This window comes from Dermochelys coriacea, chromosome 11 (genome assembly GCF_009764565.3).
Source record: "Dermochelys coriacea isolate rDerCor1 chromosome 11, rDerCor1.pri.v4, whole genome shotgun sequence".
NCBI lineage: Eukaryota > Metazoa > Chordata > Testudines > Dermochelyidae > Dermochelys > Dermochelys coriacea.
Window position 1 is genome coordinate 64,216,329 of NC_050078.2, and position 25,644 is coordinate 64,241,972.

Here is a 25,644-nt window from a genome sequence, read left to right on the forward strand (position 1 = left end):
ATGTGCTCAGCTGATGTAATTAAGTCAGTGGAGCTATACCAATTTATACCAGCTGAGGCTCTGGTACCAAGTCTTCAAGAAGAAAACTTTTGGATTGTTACACAAACACCGTTTTCTCTTTCTTCAGCAGTAACGGCTATTGGGCCTGATCTGATCAAGGAAACTGAGGTAAATCAGCTGCGCTCCCAGCACTGGTAGCTATTCCTCTCACAGAGGTGGTTTTATAGCAGCGCCAGGAGAGCACTCTCCCACCGCAGAAGGTGCGACTACACAGCCACGTTTAACATTGGCTGTGTAGACTTACCCTTAGTTAGAATGTGTTTAGTCTCATTCAGCTGCAATGTCACATGGATAATATAGGTGCTGGATGTTATGTAAAGAAACCAAGAAAGAGAGAGCACTTGGAATTTGCTCTGTAATGTTCTGTACCCAAAACAAAGTAAAAAAAAAAGTGGCAGATGCCTTAGTGCTGTTGGCAAACAGACTCCCTTTCCAGCATAGGTACAGTCTTTCCACTGTGTGGCTACATTATACCACAATGGATATCCCAAAATGGTGGTTGTACGATTCGCAAAGCTTGGTCCCTGTGATGGGGTCTACAACAGGGTTCTCAAACTGGGGGCTGGGGACCCCTCAGAGGGTCACGAGGTTATTACAGGGGGGCCTGCGAGTGGTCAGCTTCCACCCCAACCCCGCTTTGCATCCAACATTTATAATGGTGTTAAATATATAAAAAAAAAGTGTTTTTAATTTATAAGGGGGGTCGCACTCGGAGGCTTGCGTGTGAAAGGGGTCACCAGTACAAAAGTTTGAGAACCACTGGTTTACAGGCTCCACACAACCAGTGCTGGGAATAAAATACTGGGCTACAGAGGCCCTGCTCCTCAACAGGAACAGGGCACATTCCTGGTGGAGAAACAGTTTAAGAGCTGCATGCAGCATCAGGGAGTGTGGCTCATGCCAAGAGCTGTGCCTGAAGTTGCAACAGCTTTGTAAGGGCTGCTCTAGCAGCAATGACTTGGATTTCCCTGATTCACTCTTTGGGAGTTGAAAGCCCTAAAGAGATTGACTGAACAAGGTGCTAAAAAACAGAGGACAGTCTGCTAAGCCAGCAACCATGCCTTAAACTGAGGCACTTGGACTGGCAGGAAGTGATCTAGAGGAAAACATAATTTGGGGTAGCTCAGTAACTAGGCTAGACACTTCATAAACCTCTCTCTCTGTAATGGGTTGGGATCTGGTGGAGTAGGTGGGCCAGGTCCCCCTACCTTGCTCCTCTGTAGTGATAGAACCTCTGGGGGAGCAGCTGGAGCACAAGGGGGTGACTGAGGCCATAGCCAGGCCCCCTCTGAGATGACTAGTCCAGCAGAAACCATAAGGCCATGACCTACCTCTAGACAAGCTGGTCATTGGACCTTCCCACTGCAATCCCTGATCTTCAGGGTAAAGAGCAATCACTTCAGCTTCAGTTGGAGGGAGGAAAAGTGGCAGGTTAAACATAAAGTACCAAAAATTGTAAAACTTCTCAATTCCTAGCTTGGCCACAGGCTGTGCGTGACCTTGGGCAAGTCAGTTAGGACCAGATTTTTAAAGCCATTTATGCACCTAACTCCCAACTGTGCCCCAGTTACCATCTGTATAGTGGAGATAATAGAACTTCTTTTCTCCCACCCTTTGTCTGTCTTCTCTATTTAGATTGTAAGCTTTTCAGACAAGGGCTGTCTCTGACTTACTACATGTTTGTGCAGCTCACCAGAGCTGGGATCCTGGCTGGTATGCCAAGGAGTGACAGCTTTTTAAATAATACTTACTAGTAATACACTCCCCCACTGCCATGCCAATCACAGCTGTGCCTGCCTGTGTGGTAGAGGCAAGGTTTTGGCTAATTACTAGAAAAGGGCTCTAATTATCCACCCCCAACCACAAGCAAAATCAACAGGCCTGAACAGAAAGTAAAGCCAGACTGACTAAGATACTGTTGATTAAGCTTTCAACCCAGCCAACACCCTCAGCTGTTTCTCCAGCTATTAACAGCAATGAAGGTTTACAAAATCACAGGCTAAAAAAATTAGCTGTTTCTAATGCACTTAAACCCATACATGCATACCTACAAATATTTAAAACATGTCTGGTTAAAGCGTTAAGGGCCTGATTCCAAAACCCACCAAAATCTCCCATTAATTTCAATGATGCAGGAATGGGCCCAGCTAATCCCTAAAAGCCCCAGTTAAGAACATAAGAATGGCCATACTGGGTGAGACCAATAGTCCATCTAGCCCAGTATCCTGTCTTCTGACAGTGGCCAATGCCAGGTTCCCCAGAGGGAATGAACAGAACAGGTAATCATCAAGTGAGCCATCCCCTGTCGCTCATTCCCAGCTTCTGGCAAACAAAGGCTAGGGACACCATTCCTGCCCATCCTGGCTAATAGGTTAATCAATGGCTATTCTCCATTAATTTATCTAGTTCTTTTTTGAACCCTGTTATAGTTTGGCCTTCTCAACATCTTCTGGCAAAGAGTTCAACAGGTTGACTGTGCGTTGTGTGTTTGTTTTAAACCTGCTCCCTATTAATTTCATTTGGTGAACCCTAGTTCTTGTGTTATGAGAAGTAGTAAACAACACATCCTTATTAACTTTCTCCACACAAGTCATGATTTTCTAGACCTCAATCATATCCTCTCTTAGTCGTCTCTTTTCCAAGATGAAAAGTTCTAGTCTTTTTAATCTCTCCTCATATGGAAGCTGTTCAATATCCTTAACCATTTTTATTGCTTTTCTGTGTCCCTTTTCCAATTAAAAACAAAAATATATTTGAGACAGGACAACCAGAATTGCATGCAGTATTCAAGGTGGGATGTATCATGGATTTATATAGTGGCATTAGATATTTTCTGTCTTATTATCTATATATCCTTTTCCTAATGGTTCCTAATATTCTGTTAGCTTTTTTGACAGCTACTGCACATTTAGCAGCTGTTTTCAGAGAAACTATCCACAATGATGCCAAGATCTCTTTCTTGAGAGAGAACAACTAATTGTATGTGTAGTTGGGATTATGTTTTCCAGTATGCATTATTTTGCATAAATCAACATTGAATTTGCTCTGCCCTTTTGTTGTTCAGTCACCCCATTTTGTGAGATCCCTTTGTAACTCTTCACAGTCAGTTTTGGACTTAACTGTCTTGGTAATTTGTATCGTCTGCAAATGTTGCCACCTCCCTGTTTACCCCTTTTCCAGAGGTGAGGTTTTTCATAGGAGTGGGTGGGTGAGATTCTGTGACCTGCATTGTGCAGGAGGTCAGACTAGATGATCAGAATGGTCCCTTCTGACCTTAGTATCTATGAATCTATGAATATGTTGAACAGCACTGGTCCTAGAACAGACCACTGGTGGACCCTACTATTTATCTCTCTCCATTCTGAAAACTGACCATTATTCCTATCCTTTGTATCCTGTCAGTTACTGATCCATGAGACGACCTTCCCTTTTAGCCCATGACTGCTTACTTTAAGAGTCTTTAGTGAGGGACCTTGTCAAAGGCTTCTGAAAGTCCAAGTACACTACATCCACTGGATCACCCTTGTCCACGCTGGTTGGTTCCCTCAAAGAATTATAATAAATTGCTGAGGCATGATTCCCTTTACAAAAACCATGTTGATTCTTCCCCAACAAATTGTGTACATCTTTGTGTCTGATATCACATAGGAGACTCCTATTAATACACCCCAGAATGATATTCACCTGCAATTGCGTCTCATTGTCTCATATTTAATTTGTGATCCACTATAATTCCCAGATAATTTTCACCAGTACTACTGCCTAGCCAGGTGTTCCCCATTTTGTATTTGTGCATTTGATTTTTCCCTCCTAAGTGTAGTACTTTGCAACTTGCCTATATTCAATTTATCTTATTGATTTCAGACCAATTCTCCAATTGTCAAGGTCATTTTGAAGTCTACCCTGCTGTCTTCCAAAGTGCTTGCAACTACTCCTCAGCTCATGTCCCCACAAATTTCATAAGCATACACATTTCCTTTTGTTGTGTGAGGTTAATGCTATGGTATATATAATAAAGTTGTTCATTATAATAGTAATAATTGTATCAGGGACAACACACTCCAGGGCTTGTGCCTGTGTTGCATCATGTTATCCCTTGCAGACCTTTTCTTGGGTTTTCGTAGTATGTTATGAGATACCTATTTCAGAGGGGGGTATGCCATAGACCAGTGTTTCTAAAATGCGGACACTATGACCGCATGCGGCTACCAGGGGCTTTTCTTGCCACCACAGCCTCCTGGGCTGTGATTGGGACGGGTGGGGAGGGCAAAGGAATACCTCCCCTCCCTCTTTCCTGGATGCACTGCCTTAGTGTTGGTTGCTGGGGGCCGCCAGCAGGGGTTGAGCCCTGCCCCCCTCTGGAGTCACCTGGGGCACAACATTGTAGGAGTAGGCAGCCGGTGAGTTCCCCACCTTCCCAGGGACAGTGGGGCTCAGGCTTTGGGCTTCAGCTCGGGGGGTGGAAAGGCAGCAGGCTCTGGCTGCGGGGCTTTGGTGCTCCAGCCCTGGGTCTTGGCTGTGTGGCGTCAGGACCCAGGGTCCAGCCACATGGCTTCGGGCTCCATCCTTGGGCCCCATCCTCTGGTGTGTGGACTTTGGGCTCCTGCCACAGGTCTTCAGGCTCCAGCTCTTGCTGCCTCCCCCAGCTCCAAACCCCATCTTCCCTGGCCGTCCCCCAGCTGAATTGTCCCCAGGCTTGCCAGAGCTGAGTAATTCTGCTTTGAAAAGTGATAACTTGTATGTTTGTTAATATCACTTTCACAACAGACTTACTAACTAGCCATAATAAAGTAGCAATGATTTGGATGTGTCTGTGGTGCATATTTATTTGATTTTCCTAAAGCGAATTAAGATTTTAGGAAAAAGGGAGGCCCACCGAGGCCACCAAAAATTGTCCTGAGAACCTCTGCATAGACTGTTATCTGGAAGGGGGTATGCAGCCTAAAAGTTTGAAAACCACTGATCTAACTTATCTAAATATTCTTTAACCTGTTTTTCCCCTATTCTGGCTTGTGGTTCCTTCCCCCTTGTTATTAATACTAATTGTGTTAGCATCTGGCCACAATTAATTTTATTGAAGACTGAAGCAAAATAGATATAAAAAACCTCAGCCTTCTTGATGACATCAGTTATTAGCTCTCCTTCCCCACGAAGTAATACGTACGCTTTCCTTCATCTTTCTCTTCTTCTTAATATATTTGTAGAACCTCCTCTTCTTGCTTTTTATGTTCCTCACTAGGTGTAACTCATTTTGTGCCTTAGGCCTTTCTGATTTTGTCCTATGTTCTATTCAAGCATATGTGCATCTATAATTTGAGCTATGGTTAAATGATTAATAAATTATTTTACTGCTTGTAATAAAACCCATAAAAATAAATGTAGCTGGATATCCTAAATGCAGTGCAGTAAGCTGTTTCCTAGCCATTAAACAGTATAATGACTTATTTGTTGTCTCTTACAGTTTAGCTTGTGGTAATATATAATACTCGGCTTACTTAGAGTTAATTATTTAAAAAAACACTAGTAAAAATGGGCTTTTAATGCAGTAAAACAGTCTTTTTAAAGTTTCTTTAAAAATTGTGTAATTTAAATAAAGTACTTAGATACTCCTACCGGCCATTTGAGGAAGTAGAGGTGAGAGACCCAGTCTAGTTTCTTGCTCCAGTGAGAGCAGGATTTAAGCCACACTAGTCAGCAGTCTGCTGTACTGATCCTGTGAGGAGGATTCCACCCCAGATACAATCAGGAGTGCTATACAGCAACAATGCAGGGGCATTTACTGGAGAAGGATTCGGTCAGTCTAGATTATGATGAGAAAGAAAGAAAGAGAAACAATGTCAAACACACTGAATTCCATTAGTTCTTGTTTGATTTTCAGTTCAGGTGAGATCAGTGTTAGATTAAGCTGTGGGACCAGGAAACTCCTGACGAATGAGTGTTTGAGGAGGGGGATGTGTAGAGAATGTTTACCTAGAATGTTTTACCCAGTGCCCAGAACTCCCATGCAGTTCAGCAGAATCTGGGCACCGAAGGCTTGCAGGATCAAGCCCTCTATCTGTGTTATTCTGTTTAATTAATATGTAACTTTTGAGCTGTTTCTCAACAGACTGATGCAGATCCCAGTGGAAAATAGCTGAGCATATGACAGTACCAGGTTGAAACAATAACAAGCAGGTTGAATCATTCAAACCCTGAAAATCACTTTGACTCTGGGCCAAAAGCTTATCATAAGATGATATCAGTATGGGAAAACTAACAGGCTTAGCAGCCAGCTGGTTGGAGTTGGCATATATTGTATCCACAACTCAAGAGCAGGTGGTTCTTATATTTAAGGTTGTACGTGACAGGGAGTCAGGAGATTTGGGTTTTATTCCTAGCTTTGCTGCAGAATATCTCTATGACCTTGGGCAAGCTACTTGCTATCGCGCTCTCTCTCTCTTCTCTCTCTCTCTCGTTTTCCTCATCCTTAAAGCAGTGGCAGCAATATCCATTTCAAAGGGGTGTTGTGAAGCTAAATTCATTTTGAAAAATTGCTTTGTGATCTGAAGAAGTAAAGTGCTTAAGAAGTCCAAAGTATTATACTGGACGAAAGGAGATGCTAGTATTTTATACTGCATGTTCTTATTCATGACTCTTTCTTAAACCAGAGCATCCCATGTCTTATTGTACCTAGTACTCAAGATGGGAATAAGTGGCTTAAGCTGCCTTCCAGCTGTGCTAGAAAGATAAGCAACTGCCAGTGAGAACCAGACCTAAAGTACTGACTTCATCAGGCAAGAGTTTTGTTTATGCCCAAGAGGGCAACAGATATAATGAAGTTACTTGTTCATCCTGTGACTATTTTTACATCTGTAGAAGAATCATTTGCAAAAGATCTTTATTCCAACTTCATTGGTGCTACTCATAGTCTTATTTAGGCACAGATTTAAGTACCTTGCTGAACTGCAGCTTTACCAGACCCTGTTGGCAAATAAAGTATGTGAACACAAAGTCTCCTCTTTTATAAATAAGTTTTCTGCCAAATCCCAAACCAAAGTCCATTTTCTATATCAGTTGTAAAGGGCTGTTCATCATTACTGGTACAGGTGCCCATTGAATTCAACAGTTTTTTCCATTGACTTCAATGGCATTTCAACAAAACGATAGTAAGGGACTGGTACTCTGCTACCCTTGTATTGAACCAACTTCTGTTGGTAAGAAAGACAAGCTTTCAAGCCACACAGCTCTTCTTCTGGGATTGACATGGCGACCACTACATTGCATACCCTATTACTATTACTCCACTACCCTGTTAGGCAAAATGATGACATCTAGTTTGATAAATTGTTGACATTACAGAAATAATGTCACCAAAGAATAAATATATTCCATTTTAAAGGTAGACACCTGTCATAAATATAAAGGGAAGGGCAACCATCTTTCTGTATACAGTGCTATAAAATCCCTCCTGGCCAGAGGCAAAATCATTTCACCTGTAAAGGGTTAAGAAGCTAAGGTAACCCCGCTGGCACCTGACCCAAAATGGCCAATGAGGGGACAAGAGTCTTTCAAATCTGGAGGAGGGGGGAACAAAGGGTTTGGTCTGTCTGTGTGATGCTTCTGCCAGGAACAGATCAGGAATGTAAGCCTTACAACTCCTGGAAAGTTAGTAAGTAATCTAGCTAGAAAATGCGTTAGATTTTTCTTTTGTTTAATGGCTTGTAAAATAAGCTGTGCTGGATGGAATGTATATTCCTGTTTTTGTGTCTTTTTGTAACTTAAGGTTTTGCCTAGAGGGATTCTCTATGTTTTGAATCTGATTACCCTGTAAGATATTTACCATCCTGAGTTTACAGAGGTGATTCTTTTACCTTTTCTTTAATTAAAATTCTTCTTGTAAGAACCTGATTGATTTTTTCATTGTTCTTAAGATCCAAGGGTTTGGGTCTGTATTCACCTGTACCTATTGGTGAGGGTTATTATCAAGCCTTCCCCAGGAAAGTGGGTGTAGGGCTTGGGGGGATATTTGGTGGGAAGGGCTCTTTCCCTGTTCTTTGTTTAAAACGCTTGGTGGTGGCAGCATACTGTTCAAGGACAAGGCAAAGTTTGTGCCTTGGGGAAGTTTTTAACCTAAGCTGGGAAGAATAAGCTTAAGGGGTCTTTCCTGCAGGTCCCCACATCTGTATCCTAGAGTTCAGAGTGGGGAAGGAACCTTGACAACACCTCAGCTTTCAGCTGAAATTTACTTTCAGAAAATCTCATGGTTTACATCATTAGTGTTTTGTTTTTTGTTTTTTTTTAAGCAGGAGGAAAACAAGATTGCCTCAGTTCAGCCTTTTCCCTCTGAACCTCTTTGTCTTGTCCTTAATTTGGACCACCTATCACATGGCCCAGTGTTGCAGATTTGAAGCTTCACAGGTCTGATACCATGAGGAAAAGGTCTTGGGAATTATTGTGGAGAAGACCCTGACAGCACCAGCCCAGTACACAGCTGTGGAGAAAAGACATGCATAGTAGGTTATATTAGCAGAGAGCTGGAATATGAAATAAGCGATACTACTGCAGTCTGCAGGATTCAGTCTGCTTCCTCTGCAGAGCTGTAAAAGAAGGTGCTACCTACTCTAGAATCTTCTCCTACCCTCTTCTGACGGTTACAACTTCAGCATCAGCTAGGAGGTAAGGCAAGCATATTATGTCACCCCCGGTACAGATTTTGTGGGTTGATGGGCTGAGCATTGGAATCAGAACATTATAGCTCATGTTCTCGGAGTTCCCTCATTCCCCCTCCTCCCACAAGCATTTCTCTCATAACCAAAGACAAGATAACCCTCCTTCAATTGTTCCAAATTAATTTTTATATAATAGTGCAAACTTTCATGGAGTTCACGGGCAAAATTTTCTTTAGTTTCTGTAGTTTTTGCCACGTGATGTTTGTAATGACAAAAATGATGTGCATAAAAATGTCTGGTCCTGCCTATGCAATTCTGCTTTGGAGGAACTCATGCCAGTTTTTGGGTGAAGGAGTGGGGGAAATGTAGGAGAAAGTATAATTTGCTTAGTAGTGCAACAAAGAAGGGCAAAACTCTGGGTTGTGTTGATTTTGCAAAAGTTTAGTTCACATCTGGGCCTCATTTAATCTGAGACAACAAAGTTCAGGACTAGAAGGGTAGTAGGCTGGTAAATTTCAGTTTAGGTCAATATCTTTTTTTAACAGAGATGAGCGGAGGTCAGGGGAAAGAAGGGTTGAGCAGATAATTCCAGCTTTTTCCAATCCCAGAAGATGTACTATCTCTATATGGGAACTTACATATTTCATCATAGAAAATGATAACATGTGATGCTGAGTTAATTATTTAACAGTGGTAAATTTCTGCTGAGATCATTTATAAATAGGTTCATCTTCTGTGCTTGAGTCAGTTTGATCCACAGTTGATGCTGGAGTCTACATATGCTCTATGGCCCTGTGCTGCTGAGAGTCAGGTTCTTTGCAGAAGCGTGAAGTTATCTCTTGGGATCTTCTGCCTCCTGGGAGTCCTGATCCCAGGGTGGTCTGGCTTGACGTTGCAATATAATGAAAACACCATAATGAGGGCACAGCAGATTACGGTACCTCTGAGACAGTGTAATGAAAGGAACAAGGAACTGTAAATGGGGCATGTCTGTTACAGATTGCTGAAATACAGGAGGTTACAGTCCTGTACTGGAAATGGAAAATGAGGGTCACCAAATCCAAATACTCAGATATGGTTAAGGCTTGTAGAGAAAATATAGAGCAAGAAAAAGGGTGAATGAGTTAATTCTAGTCAAATAAGTTAGGACTCAATCGTGAAAGGTTCACAGTGCCTCCTTTTGGATACTCGGTGTGCTAAGCTCCCATTGGCTAAAATCCAGTTGGTGCAGCACCAAGATCAGGCTTTGTGGGAAGAAAATGCTTTTGAGACACTGAACTCCTAATAAAAATCTGTAACAAGAGAAGTGAAAAGAAGAGGACTGGATGATCAGGGAGCAAAGGAATCCCTGTAAAAATAACAGATAATGAAAATTTGAAAAAAATCTTAAAATACACAAATTTGCAAATACCAATGATCTGAACCTAGAGTATTAAGGGAATTAGATCATGAAGTTGTTGTACTATTGACAATTATTTTTGAAAAAGAATGAACTCTCCTCAGTCTTTTCTTCCCTCCACCCCTAAAACTGGCATAATTTCCTACACAGCAGTATTTCCTAGAAGAAGGTAGATATGTTTGATACATGCCATTTATTGTCTTTACAAAAATGGCATGGCAAAGTCCACAGAAACCAAGAAAAACTTTGCCTGTGAATACCATGAAAGTTTGTAACATTCTGAGAAAATTCACCTTAACAACCTCAGGAGTGTTGTCTTGCATCGGGTTGTGAGAGGTGGTGGGTGCTTGCGCAGGAGGGGGGAATGAAGGAGCTCTGAGGCATGGTTTAGTCCATCACCCATGGAAAAGCACTGGGGATGATACGCTGGCCTGACCTTCTAGTAGAGTGCTGGAGTTGTAGCCATTAGAAGATGAGATGTGAAAGAGATAAGCTGTGGTTCCCTTAAGAGGAAGGGTTGGAGGTTTCAGAACCTCGCCTGGATCACCATTGTGAGCAGAGAGAATAATTGCAAGGGCCTATAGAGGCGGACACTAACTGAAATACAGCTTTGAAATGCTATCTCATACCTTGGGTAAAATTATCGAAAACACACCTGTGGGTATAGCTAGAAGAACTGGGCTTAAACTAAGAAGGAAAATTTCCTGCAGAGGACCATATTGTATCCTCTGTGGAATTTGCTCCTGTAGGGGACAGAAAGTTCCCGGTAATCCATGGAATTTATTATTTATTATTGTTTATTACAGTGATGCCTAAGGTCCAACCAAGAGTTGCGCCATTGTGCTAGGCAGAATATAAACACAGAGTGCTAGCAAGTCCCCTGCTGGAATTTCCCCTAGGGAGGAGAGAAGGTAGCACAGTGGGAGGTGGAAGTGCCTAAATTAATGCTGCCTCAGAAGCATTTGCTTCTAAATGCTAGAGGGAAAAAGCTGTACTTTTTTACGCCCTTTACAAACGCATAGAAACTAAAAGGGGTATTCACATGGTATAAATCGGCATAGAATCTAATCTCAATTTACCAAAAAATCAGAGACCCGTTCATAACACACCTTAGCAACTGCACAATCGTCTTCTCATTGCCCTCGTTATCCATTGTATCATATTCCCCCTTTCTGCATAGGGGGAATGAAGGACACGTGTCCTCCCCAACTGGGCAGTGCAGTTGCAGGACTAATTCTAACTCCTAAATCCCCTTGCCAACCCCCATTTTATTTGCTCAACATCATTCTCATGTTGAAAATCTAGATTCTTTGGGTCCACAACTGAATCTTCTATTGTTCTGGCAAGAACCCAGCACACTTTAGCTACTAGGGGTCAGATTTTTAAAGGTATGTATGTGCCCTAGTGGGATTTCAAAAGTGCCTAAGTGGGCTAGGCACCTAACTACCATTGAAATCCTATCTGCAGCTTTAGGCACCTAAAGACCTTTGAAAATCCCTATGTAAATAATAACAGCTTGATTTACAGCAGGTTGGGATTTGCTCTGGGTCTGGGGTAGGGATGTGATGAGAGCAAAATATGAGTGTCTTATTCCATAACTAAATTACACTGATACAATTTGAGACTGAGCCCAGTGCTGGAAATTACCACAGTAAGTATAGCCCAGGAATGCCCCAACTGGCACTGTCAGAAGACTTGGATCGACTCAGGGGGTGGAACCAATGGGCAGCTTATTTAAATAGGTTCCTGCCTCCCCCATTAGCTGTATAAAACCTCCAGCACAGTCGGCACAGACCCTTCTTCCCCTTTTAGAGACTATCTATATATCTCCAGGCCCAGGGCTATTGAATTCAATGGAAAGCCTCCCAGAGCACTCAGTGTGCTTTGCTCTTTGGCAATGGACCTAGCACCTTGGGGTCTAATTGCTGGCTGGGACTGAGCTCCCAACTAAACTGGGTTTGGGTCTGGCCCCAGTCTTTGAACAGAATTATTAAAGCTAGCTCAGCCCAGCCAACCTGTGTTTTGAGTTGGGAGCAGAATGCTACTTAAATAAAGGGACATTATTTGAAATGACTCTGGAAAAGACCAACAAGGATATGTTACTTTATCTTAATTTGCCACAAACTATCTATAAAAAGTAGAAATTCTGACCAGCCAATCAGAACACAGCTTACACTGACACTATTAGTTTAGCATAATGAGGATGCTTCATTGTGTTTTTATTATTGAAAAACTGTTCTTGATTGGCTGGGTGGATCGACTTTGCACTTCTATAATTGAGAAACCTAGTCCATAATCATAAATGGGCACAATCTTTGTAATATTAGCATACTGTTAAAAATTATCTGCCTCCATGTTGGCCATTGTAAAAGGTTTTATCAGTAAATAAGAGCTGGCCATCTGGCAGCAATCTGATTTCTTTCATTTGGTGTAATTAAGACATAATGTCAGTGGGGACAGAAAAGCATTACAGGATATTGTTTCTTTTCTGATAGACAAAGAGCAAAGCAAACCCAGGCATTTATGGAAAATAAACTCCGAACTGCAGCTGAGAGATTCATTTTCAGACTCAGAGGCATTTATCCTATGTCTACGAGGTTCTGTTTCATCGACATTTACTGTGGTTATATCAAATAATTAGCAATGCAAGTGTTATCATTTTGCCTAATGGACAAAGTGCAACAGTGTGACACTGGTATGGGTAATCAGCAGCTAATTCCAATTGTCAGAGAAAACGGACCTGTTTTTGTGTTTCAGCTAATCAGCAAGCATCATATTTTTAAAAGATCAGGGATTTTAAAAGTTTCCTATATTTTTCCAGTGGCTAATGGGAGAGTTAGCTAATTCTATTTGCACGTATATTGAGCTGATATTGTACATTTGCGATGGGAGGCAAATGCCCAGTTAGTAATTACTGCTTATGCAATGAGCATAACATTATATTGGTGATCATTAATGATTTGCTACACAAAGCTCTTGTGATAAGTTTCCATTATAGTAGAATCTTTGCATTTAAATTCTTTCCTGACCATACATGTACTATAAGAACTTGATCCAAAGCCATTGAAATCAGGGGAGACGATTGTAAACCTGTGGTTGCTAAGAAATAGAAATATTTCTGGTACCGCTCTGATTTCATATCAGTGGCAACAGCTCTCTTCTGAGATATTAACTCACCTTTGGATATCTAATGCAATGTAATCATGAAAAATCCACTCCCAGTGATGATGACACATTCTCATGTCACAACCTTTCATTATTGCTTTAAAAACTCTTATCCATTTTGAAGTTCCACATCTGCCTGCTACAGGACTACAAAGCTGAGCTGATTAATACTCCAGAAAAACATATTTAGGAGATTTGTTTGAATAGAACCACACATTTGCTTCAACAGCGTTTGCAGCCTTTTTATTTGTTCGGTTTAAACCTTCAATTTTTTTTCCAGATAAAAATTTTCAGAAGCTGAAAGTCTCAAGAACACTCGGTTAAATACATCTCCAGACAGGAAGTTTTCATCCAGCCATCTTGAAATCACTGTGATTTTTTTAAATTAGATATTCCTGTTTATAAATTTCAGTCTCCCAATCAGGGAGCAGGAGCACTACCATGTAATTTAGGTGACCTGTCATAGGCCACAAATAATGAATAGTCAAACATACAGCAAGTAGTTTGTGAAATCTTATTGGTTAAAAAAAGGGTTTGCATAAAATTTTTGTCAAGCAATTTTGAATAATAAATAAATACACAAAACACTAAGTCTATTTGTGGATGGTTCATGAACAGAAAAGGTCAAAGTTGATGAAACAGCGTACTGTATATTATTACCAACTTTATTAGGCCCCAGTCCTGCACATATTTAAGTACATGCACAGGTTTAATCATGTAAGCAATATCATTGGCTTCAAAGAGGCTGATAAGATGAAATAAAATTGCTCAGTGCTTAAGTGTTTGAAAGATCAGGGCACTGGCAAATAAGTAAAGGTAATGTAGGGCCCTACCGAGGTACCCAGAGAATCTATAGAACTTGATCCTATATATATCTAAAGTATTCCATTAATCATCAGTCAGTCATGTTCTCAATGAAATAGGACTCAGTTAGATGAGCTAACTCCCTTCTGCATAACAAAACAACTCTTTAGACCTAGGGGAAAGGAACTTTTCAACAGATGCTCGGCTGATTTTTTTTTACTCTTAATTTCCAGGGACCAGGTTTTGTGAGTCTTGCTACAAACATCTGAGCATGTAAAGCAACTTCAACATCTTTGTGACACCTTGCTGGTGAGTGATGCTAACAATGTTTACAAGAAACCTGATGCAAAGTTAGTTCTATGAAACAGATTTGTATATAACTTTGTATAGAAATTAAGGAAAAAGCAAGCCTGAAAAAGCTTATACCTAAGAACTTCTAATAAAGGGCTGGGCTGAGCCTTGCCCTTATGTGGTCATAGGAAATTATGAGATTTCCCATCCTCCATGTGTGGTCTGTGAAACAACTGGCCACAATTGATGTCCCATGTCCAGAAAATCACAGATGTATGCTCTGGGAGCAACTGGGTAGAGAGCTGATGATTGGGGAGGCATGGGCGGAGAGCATTAGGAATGATTGCTTCCTCTTATTCATCCATAGCTAACATATCTTAATTAGATTTTTAGCAATGGAAACAGAAATTTTATTTGTGTTCCCATTCTTTCTCTCCAGCGGGATTTGTGGAAACTACTGCTGCCTGAAGACATCCAGGCTGGAGAAGAACTGCATGTCAGGGTTCTAACCTCCAGTTTACAGGAGCTGAAAGGCTACTTAAATCAGCATTTGATATCTTATGAGTATGTTCCACTAATTGCCTGATAGGGCTCCCCTTGCATACTGAATGACTCCATTGTCTTCAATGACCATCCTCCCTATCATGGGCATGGCAAATTTCCCCCCAATCCACCCCGTGGTCAACAGACTGTGTTATTAGATCCACCTTTGGATCCTGTGTGTGTCCAAGCCAGCTGGGTCTAGGCAAGTCTAGATACTGTCTTTTCCTCTGCGTCTTCACAGTCCTGGGTTGCAAGTTCCCTGTCTGCCCTCCTTTCCTTGGGATGAGGGAGTCTGTGGTCCAGCTGACCTAGGACCTGAATCCAGTGATCTGACCTCCTAAGACTCCCCAATGGCCTGTGCGCACTTCTCCAGAGCTTCACTCCTGTGGGCACTCTAATTTCTAGTTTACATCCCCGGCAACAGTGTGGGTAGGTAAAGTAGGAACATGGTCTTTGAAAGGGAACTTCTTAAATGCACACACTTTACTCTTAGACAGTACAGGAGAGTTACAGATCTATGCTAAATCCCTGAATGCAATCTTCCCCAATCAGGGACCTCTCCACTCCTGACAATCCTTGGAGTTGGTTATTGTCCTTGAAGGGAGACAATGTCCCTCCTGCCTCCACTTCTCCAGCTATGCCTTTTGTTTGTGTGATGGACTGGCTCCCTATGGCTCTGGGCCAGGTGGTCAGTGGAAGAAACTGCAGATCCCTCAGTGATGTGATCAGTCAAGCAGGAATCCCACCACGCTCCTTCTCCCCAACAGATATCTTTGAAGAGATGATGCATTCAAAAGCAAAGACCCTTCTGAGAAAAAACTCCATTGTTCAAGTAGGTGAGAGCCATTCAATGCTGATGCTGTCTTGATTGCCCGGTCATACCTTTCCAGACATAGCTCCTCACTATGTGCCAGGTTTCTGCCACCAAATGGATGATCTAAAGTATATTTATACTGCAGTTAAAAACCCATAAGTGGCCTGTGCCAGCTGCAGCCCTCCCATGGTCCTAGAGCCCGGGCTTCAGCCCCAAGCCTTGAAGTCTACACTGCAATTAAACTGCCTCAAAGCCCAAGCCGTGAGCCCGTGTCCACTGGCACAGGGCAGGTGCAGTTGTCTAATTAGAGTGTAGACATGCCCCTAGTCACAATGACTGTTACCTGTTCAACTAGTGTTCATAAAACCAAATGGTATTCATAATTGGGCAAAGATATAGTCCCCAAATTGTCACACATCACATAAAATATTTAAAAACCCAACCCACCAGCTATAATGTTTCATATGAAAATTACAGTTCTGCAGCCATCCAGTGCTAGGATGGCAAATTACTAATAGACATATTGAATACAGCCCAGCTGTAGTGGAATTCACTAATAAAAGATACCCTGAAAGAGGATTAAAGTCCATTCTGAAGCTATGACAAGCAAGACCATTCACAGTTAAAGCTGATATCTGATCTCCTCCCTAATGAATTCTCTTTAGTAGTAATTAATGTTGATGCCCTGTCAACAACAGGTGGAGAGATATGGGATAGGGATGCCAGTATATAACTATCTAGCATCTGGGATCGGTATTTACAGTCTAACTGAAATAATATCGTGGTCCAGATTTTCTAAAACTGGATTCTATGTTTGCACTCATAATGATTTGTGCCACTGTTGTGTGGGGTGCACAAAAGGGAGGCCAAGTGGAAGAGCAGACTGAAAATTTGATTCTCTGTCCTTTAGAGGTGAAAAACAGAATGATAGTTAATTTCTGTATACAGATTTGAGGAGAAGCCCTTCTTAGAAGGTGAGTGGCATACAAGGAAGGCAATATGACAACTTGAGCCATGTAATGATGGAGACATAAATGGCATATTATATTAGGGTCATCAAATATTCAAGCTGCATTAAACTCAGAGATTTCAGTTCACAGGAGCTGTGATGAGCTCCTTTTTGTTGGTGTCCGTTCATGTGAGTTTGCACTGCTTACATTTTACCTTGAGGCACCAAGGTGAGAAAGCTCATATTGAAATTCAGCTCAGAGCACTCTCAAAAGTTAAAAGGGTAGCCTTCCAGAAATGCCGGTCAGTGCTTGAGACTGCAGAGTAGCCTAATAGTGCTCTCAAAGCATGACATTAACATGTGAACTTGCACTGCTTTTGCAGTTGTCTTATTCTGAGCATGTACTTCAAGCACAGATTTAGAACAGTGTTGCATATGGCTGTGTTGTCTTTCAAAGAATTCTACTAAAAGCACAGGGCCTGAGCCAATGCCCAGTGGAGCCAATGGAAGTCTTTCATTGACTTCAGCAGTCACTGAAGCAGATTCAGAATTAATTTGTGGCTAATCTGCTGGAGCATCTATTTTCCATGACAAAGACAATTTTTGCAAACCTACAAATAAAGCACCATTGGGAATTCTTCCAAAATATTTTTTTAAAGTGTGACGGTTTTTGAGAATTTTTACTGTTTCCTCCCCTCCCCCACCCCAATGACAAACCTTCAACTTGATTTTTTTGATTGTGGAAAAATTTTAACCAGTGCTTATTGCTGGTGAGGAAAAAACATGAACATTTTCAGGGCTATTTTTTGGTGGGTGGGGTGGGGGGCTTCAAGATGGGGGAGGGGACAAAACATGAATTTTTAATTAAAAATTTAAAAATCTCAATATTCAGAACATGTTGGCCTGTTCTATTACAATTATTTATTGCTGTATCTAGTGGCCTGATGAGCAAGAGGTTTGAGGTAGACCATGGTGTAAAGGGCATGTTTTTGATTTAAGGATATTGCTAAAGTCATTCTTCAGTTGTTGTTTAGGGAACTTTAATCTTTCTCTTGTTTTTTCTTCAGGGTCCTAATACGTGATGTACAAGAACAGCTGGACAATAGCACACCAAGGGAGGGCAGCAGTCCCTGGAGGGTTCCAGAGGGCTATTCCTAAACTGTATCATCCAATGGAAGGGGTAAGAAGGAAACGAAGTCTATCATTTAGGTATTAGTCCTGCAGTGAGTTCTATGCCAATGCTCCTGTGTTACAGCGAGCTCCCCTGAAGTCAGTGTGGCTTAGTGGTTTGCCTGCTTGAGTTCATTGCAGGATCTGGCTTTCTTCAAGTCCTTTGCATGAAATCTTGGCCCGTTGAATTTAATGGGAGTTTTGTCCTTGATGTCAGTCGAGCCAGAATTAAACCCTTTATTTCTTAATCTCTATAATGTAAATGTCTGTGTGAAGAATTCATGCATTAGCTACAGTCCTTCTGTGGACTCTTTTTCCCATGTTGAACATGATCTCTTCCCTTCCAGGTAGCATCTAGGCTTCAACCCATTGTTTGCTGCTTTAGTCCATATTTGAGTAGTTGAATATCCAGTTATTATGCCTCTTCACTGTTATTTATGTAAGCATTGACATTATGCTAAGCACTGACCAAGACATGAAATGATACCATCCCAGTAAGCTTATAACATAACAGATAGAAACGGAGAAGATGGGACACCCTGAGAAAGCCAGAGGAATGAATAACTTCAATTATTTTTTTTAAACTTTTGGTTGGGTTCCCTTCTATGGAAAGAAGTGAGCCTTTAGAAAAGGCTTGAATGTGGTGAGAGTGGAGAGCCAAGACAGCTGGACTGTTGTTCTCATTTATATCTTTCGCAGTCGATTTAGAGGACACACTCAAAGAGAGAGCTTTGTGGTATTTCCACTTCTAGGCATATGATGTGTTTACTGTAAGCATTTGTATAGTTTTGCTTTGGGAAATGCTATTGACCTGAAATGTGGAAAAACTAATAATCATCTGACTGATGGATCCAGCCCAATAATAGTTTTAGGATTTGACTGCATCATCCAAATCCTAGTGAAGTCAACAGAAAGGCTCCTGATGGGGTTGAAGCATTGAATGGGCTCCCGAAGGAGTCCTAGGCAATGTTTTTTGATGCCCACCTCTGCAATGTATTACTTTGTATTTAATTTGATGTAAGTGAAATGTCTTCCCCCATTATTTGGTCTTGACACAGTGCTAAGTAATATCACAGCCTGAAATATGCTCAGAGGCATATACTGTGTATCTAAGAACATAAAACATTTGCTATTTGGAAGTGGGTGGGTAGGGGAAAGAAGGGAACTCCCTGTTAGAGCAACAATTCCCCCATGACTATTTCAGATTTATCACTGGATGTACCAGATAAAGGAGAGCAACAGTGAGCTGGTGACACAGCATTATCTAGGAGTGACATATGGGAACCAGCCAATGTATTATCTGAAGATGAGTGGGGAAAGTGGTTGTTTAGATAAATAGAGCTTCTCCATAAAATGATGAGGGAAAATGTCAAGGTTCAAACATTCTCTAAAAAGATTCTATCCAGGTACTTTGAAATAACAGGAGAGGTTTTAGCTCCTAGACAAAACACTACAGAAGTATGCTGTCTTTTGTATCGACAGTTGCCTTCAGTCTTGTTACCACTGTTCTATTGTGAAGACACCAGATTTGGTTAAAATCCTGTTTTGAAATATAATATTTAATAATCTCATTTGACATTCTATTATTTTTTACGGGGTGATTTAAAACTGCGATTAATCAGGATTACTTTTTTTAATCAAGTTAATTTGTTTTGAGTTAATCACTGGAGTTAACTGCAATAATTGACAGGCCTAATAATATACCATAGTCAACCTGGTGTAACTATGTTTGCTATAGTTGTGTGTGTTGAAGGGTTTTTGTTTTTTCACTATTCCCTATAATCTGTGACCTTTCTATTTGACTATTTCATGACAATTCTTATAAGATCTGTCTCCATGCTGAGAAAAATTGGTTTATCTTTCTTTCTGCTTGTTCCCTTCCAAAGAAAAGAACCTCAAAATTAGATCAGCCCAGGGAATGACTCATATAAGTGAGGGCAACCATATAAGAATTAGAAGCTGCTTTATTGGTACTCTTTGTTCAATGCACACTTTAAGATTCTTGGCCTGGGATGATGCAGAGATTGGGTTATTAGGAGGGAAAGCTGGTCATAATGAAGTCCTGTAATAGTAAGCATCTCACCTGGCTAAGCAGTATATCAAGGATCATACTTCACATATTATAATAGCTAGGCTCTTTTATTTTAACATAACAGTTTTCATATTGATCACTTTTACACTCCCCAGATAAGTCAACCATTAAATAAGGCCAAGAAGATTATTTGGATGGACTGTGGGATTCATGCAAGAGAATGGATCTCTTCTGCCTTTTGTCAGTGGTTTGTGAAAGAAGGGAGTCCTTTTCCCATTTCAGTATACAATTTGCAGATAGCTTTGGATTCCTCAGTTCTCTTCCTCTACTTAAAAGAAATTGTTAAGCTATTTCTTTAGAGACAGATTATACCTTGAAGTGCATTACACGATCACTTCTGGAGACTCAAGTTCAAACCAGGGTTTGGGATGTAACAAATTAAAATATTTGGCACATTGCATCCTCACCTTGGGCCTGATACAATGCCCACTGAAGTCAAGTGAGAAGCCTGCCCTTGAGGTCAGTGCATTTTGAATCATGCTCTTGGTGAATCACAAAGCCACCATGAAATCTGGAACAATTTTCCATTTCTGATCCCAAGGGTAAAGAACTAGAGGGTTCTGTACAGTGGTGTTCCATATGTATAGGATCTATCTCTCCTACTGTCTCTCCCTGCAGAATCTATCTTGCATTGTTGTGAGATGCATAGTACCAATGTAGACTGCATTATAATGTATCTGATATATTATCACTTTTGAAATGTCTTTGAAGGTGCAGTAGATATCTCAATACACTTGGTGGGCAGGTACAGTCTCTCTTCTAAAGGAAGTATTCTAGGATGACCAACCAGTCTATGCTAATTCTAAATGAAGTCATGTCCAGTGATTGTTTTGTACCACTGATCTGGTGCTATTCTTTTGCACTTTTTCTTCTCAGATTTTACAAAATTACAAAACTGACCCCAAAAATAAAAAGCTTCCTGCAGAACTTGGACATATATATCCTGCCAGTTCTCAGTATTGATGGTTATATCTATTCCTGGAAAGCCGTAAGTTATGAAAACCCAGTAACGGGATTATAAAGATAGATGTGCACTGTATTTATATTCATTTCTGGCACAATAATGATATCCAAATGTGAATTTTGCAGCTTCCTTTGCTAGGAAGGGAAGGTAGTTTTTCTGAGGAAAAATCCTCATCTTTCTACCACCAAAACTATTCAGAGGCCAAGGCTGCTGGTCTTCAGTGCTCCGGACTGCAGTTCTTTTAAGAATCCTTCACTTCTTTGAAGGAGTACCTTGGACAGTGTCACATTGTACCACTATCTTTAATGCTATTTTGAGTTCTGGAAGCTCCTTCTAATCCTGCATTTTTTCCAAGTAATCTTTACTGGGGCCTCAGCAAGTCTTAAATTAACATCTCAAAGTTTTTCAAGAGAATCTACTGCCAAACCATACAGGGCAGGTTTTACTCGTCACCCGCAATTTTTATACCCGTCTGTCTCCCCGTTGAGTTGAGTCTGCATTAAGCCTGGTGCCTAACAAATCGAACGTCACCAGATCAGGGATCATCAGGATTTGGAGAGTTCCAGTTCTTGTACTCCCTCACCCTGGTTAGTCAGTGGAGAAGTGCACGCAGGCAGTGCATAGTGTGAGTTTGAACTCAGCTGCTAAACTGGACAAGAGGCACTACATGGGGGTGGGAGGCACAGAACTGAAGTGTAACGATGAGATTGGCTGAGAACAATAAAAAAATCAGCTGAGTTTTTGAATCTGAGCCACAACCTGGATTCCATTATAATCATACTTGGACACTGAGGTACCCCCTAAATCTGAGGCTGTCTTTTAAACTGGACCATCTGCACTAATGTAGGGGAGTGCCCGGGAAGAAGTCCTATGACGTAGCATGATCGACATCTAGAAATGTACCACACACAGTAGTTGCATTGAACACAAGTGTTACAAGCATGCAGGGATGTGAACTAAAGGTTAACCTGCTATCGCAGGGGTTCTCAACCTTCTTCTCTCTGAGGCCCCCTCTCAACATGATATAAAAACTCCAGGGCCCTACAGGGTGCAGCGATAGGGCCTTGGGCATAGGCATAGTTTGACTTCAATTTTGCGGGGGGCAGGGCCATCTCCGCATGGCAGGGTCCCAGGGCGGGAGTGCCACCTCCACCTCCTGACTCACCTCAGCAGGTCGTCCAGCCTGTCTGGGTTGGGGTGGGGCAGCACAAACAAAAATTATAACTCAAAGGGGATGGGGGGCTTAGCTCAAAAAGTTTGAAAACAGCTTAGGGTACAGGCTGGGGGTAGCTAGGGGCTGTGTGCAGGCAGAGGGATAGCTCAGGGTGCGGGGAGGGGGTAGCTAGGGGCTGTGGGCGGGTAGAGGGATAGCTCAGGGTGCGGGGAGCGGGTAGCTAGGGGCTGTGTGCGGGCAGAGGGATAGCTCAGGGTGCGGGGAGGGGGTAGCTAGAGTCTGTGCGCAGGGAGGGCTAGCTCAGGGTGCAGGGAGGGGGTATCTAGGTCTGCATTCTCTTCTCATCTCAGTCTTATACATTGCTGTGTGGTGACTGCAAGTCTTTTTTGGCTGAACTAATGCTGATCATTCATCATAACTAATTAGCAATTGATTATTAGGGATCTGATTACTGAGGGATCGCCAGGATGTGACTGTTTTTCAAAACATCAAAATCCAGTGCCACATGCAAAAAATGTGCCTCCAGTTTTATGTGCAAATGCATTTATCTGCATGATTTCCACAAATGCCTAGTGTCTCATGACAGAGGTTCAGGCTCAGGCTGGAGCATGGGTTCTAGGACCTTGCAAGGTGGGAGGGTCCCAGAGCTCAGGCTGCAGCCGGGACCAGAAGATCTACACGGCCATCAAATAGCCCTTTAGTCTGACCCAGCTGGCATGGGCCAGCCATGGGTTTTTAATTGCAGTGCAGACATACCCTCAGTGTTTTAAAATCAGGCCGTATATTCTCAGTTAAAATGTGTGTTTATAAACAGTCCAGCATTTTTGGCACTAAGCTTGGACTTGGGAGAGCTGGTTCGAGTCCATCTTCTGCCACAGGCTTTCTTAGTGACCTTGGGCAGGTCATTTAGCCTCTCTGTGCGTCAGTTTCCCCTCTAGCGTGAGGATAATAGCACTGCCCTACCATCCCAGGGTGTGGTGAGGATAAATATATTACAGACTGTGCGGAGGTCAGATACTGTGGTAATGGGTGCCCTATATGTACCACAGAGTGGTAGATAGATAGTGATCTCTCTATCCATGCCACAACCATTCAGACCTCTGTTGACAATGGAAGTATATTACTCCAATCCTCTTTCTCCAGTAGTACAGCTTCCTACCATTTCAATAAAAAGGAGTGTTTTTAAGCTGACACATTTTCCCACAGCTCTAATGTTGAACTAATAATTGATGCCCAAACCTGAACCCAGTGAGCTACAGAATCAAGCCTGAAACTCCAAATAGTTCATGTGGTTACCAGAACCAATTAAGACTTTCTTTCCCTTTCAAATGTACAAGTGGAAGCTGCAGAGAAAGCAGCAGTCGCACTGAAGGGAAAGTATGGGACCAATTTTACAGTGGGACTAACTTCTTGGTTTTGTGTAAGTTTGTGTTTTGAGATTTCTCTATTTTCATGGGGCGAGCAAGGTAGTCCATGTGCCTTGTTCCTCGACATTGCTGTTTCATTGCGTTTCCACTTTGAGTAATAATGGAGGAGCTGGTTTAGATGATTATCTAAGTTGCAGCCATTTGAATGTGGGATACTTTGAGGAGCCCTTTCATTCGTTAAACAGCTGACAGCATGGAGGATCAGTTAGATGTTAATTCTTATATAGAACTCATCTTGAGAGTATCACAGGGCACACGAGGGGATTGGTATGTGATATAAGGTGAAATCCTGGTCCCTTTGGAATCAATGGCAAAACTCCTATTGACTTTACTGAAGTGATTTCACCATACCTATCAGTCAGCAGTTCAAATCCAGATCAGGTCTACAGTAACTGTCAGTCATTATCATCTGGTGGTGGTTTGATGTTCTGTGTGAAATAAGTTGGTCTCAATCTAGTTCCCAGTTGCCAGGTGTCCATACCACAGTGAGCACTAGATGATGATGGCTGGCACGCTGATTGACAGTTTCAGTAGAGATCATGGAGACTCAAGTTACCGCTGACCCAGAGAGGTATTCCCTCCAGATAAGGGCTAAATCAGATTGGTGGGGTGGTGTAATGGATAATATTCACAATGAGTAAATTGACTGGCTCTAGCAAACACACACACACACGTTCGTAAATTACACAGGCACAACACCTGCATTAATCAGACCTTGAGTTGCATGTGCTTTAGTGCATGCCTTGCACTGTCTTGAGTGTACATACAAGGTGTTTTGCTTGTGCAACGCTGGCATGTTTAGAAATTAGTGTGCTCTAGGGCCAGTGTTTGTTGTTACCTGGAAAATGCCAAGAGAGAGAGCTCCACAAGGCAGAGGAACAATGAGGTCTGGCCACAAAGAACAGTCAGGAATTTTCAGGCTGGCACTAAAATTAATATAGCAGGAAATTCCAATGGTATCAATGAGGGAAATGCAAAACTAGAACAAACCATGGTCCATTTAGCCCCATGTCTTGTCTCCAATAGTAGCTAAGGCCAAAGGCTTCAAAAGAAGGTATATGATCCCTTTAATGCATCTCTGCTTATTGGATAATACTCTCATATGAAGGGGTATTTTCCGTATGCAAGTTGTATAGAAATATATTTAATGCAATCCAGTACTTCATATAGAACAAGTTTTCCCACTGTGAAATATGGCTATCTATGATATGATTATACTGCTCGGTACAGGGATCTTGTAGCAATTTTGGAATAACTATGGCCAGGGCCATATATAAAGAATGGTGCCTAATACATTTGTCTCACCTGTATTTTTAAATTAATAGACAAGAACTCTGGCTCTTCACGGGACTGGGCTCACATGATTGGCATTCCATTCTCCTACACTTTTGAGCTGAGAGACATGAGTGCCTATGGATTTATTCTACTGCCAGACCAGATCCAGCCCACATATGAGGAGACTACCACAGCTGTGATGACCATTATAGAATATGTAAATCAGAAGTATTTCCCAACAGTGCAGTGGCAGTGACCTCTGGCAGCCTGTGGCTATGGCTCAGTGTCCTATTCACATGGACCTTGTCCCTAAGTAAGCCCTACAGAGCTCAGCAGGAAACTCACATGCAGTGAAAAATTGCATGCAAAGGAAAAATTTGACGTTACCAGGGAGCTAAATGGCATAGTGTTTAAATAAATGACCAATACAGTAAATGCAAAGAGTTCTCCGGCGTTCTGAGGGTTTTTGGAGAAGGAGGAAAGGTAAAGAACAGGCTGTAAAATCAAGCCCTGCTCATCAAAACCAGTTGTAGAAGGTTAGGTTTCATTCCTTTGTTTAAATTAAGGCAAGCCTATATTAACTTCAAAAACCTTGCTCGCTGTCTCTGCAAGGCCAGAGATTGAATATGCATGGGAGGAAACTGCATTCTTAGACATGGTCTCAGTGACTGCCTTACATCTACGCTTCCCTTTCTGCCAGGCATAGCCTTCTTCTTCTCATGGTCCCCCTCACCACACTGGACCCACCAGCCAGAACCCTTATTTCCCACCCATGGTTGGCACCAGCAGGCTGTATGAGAGATTGAGATATCTGACTGCTGTCTCTGTTCTCACTTCAGTAAGTGTACTGCTGCTTTGATTCTTGTTGT

General features: G+C 41.8%; 1 protein-coding gene across 1 annotated transcript; it reads left to right on the plus strand.

The window, feature by feature from the left end:
- Positions 1 to 25,644, plus strand: CPO (carboxypeptidase O). Its single transcript, XM_043504749.1, is given in 14 exon segments — positions 1 to 168; positions 8,473 to 8,552; positions 14,310 to 14,385; positions 14,807 to 14,931; positions 17,741 to 17,833; positions 17,835 to 17,853; positions 19,048 to 19,147; positions 20,029 to 20,156; positions 20,812 to 20,835; positions 20,837 to 20,923; positions 21,025 to 21,046; positions 23,411 to 23,503; positions 24,826 to 25,005; positions 25,008 to 25,644. Coding segments are annotated over 14 exon segments (1,317 nt in total). The 3' UTR covers positions 25,130 to 25,644.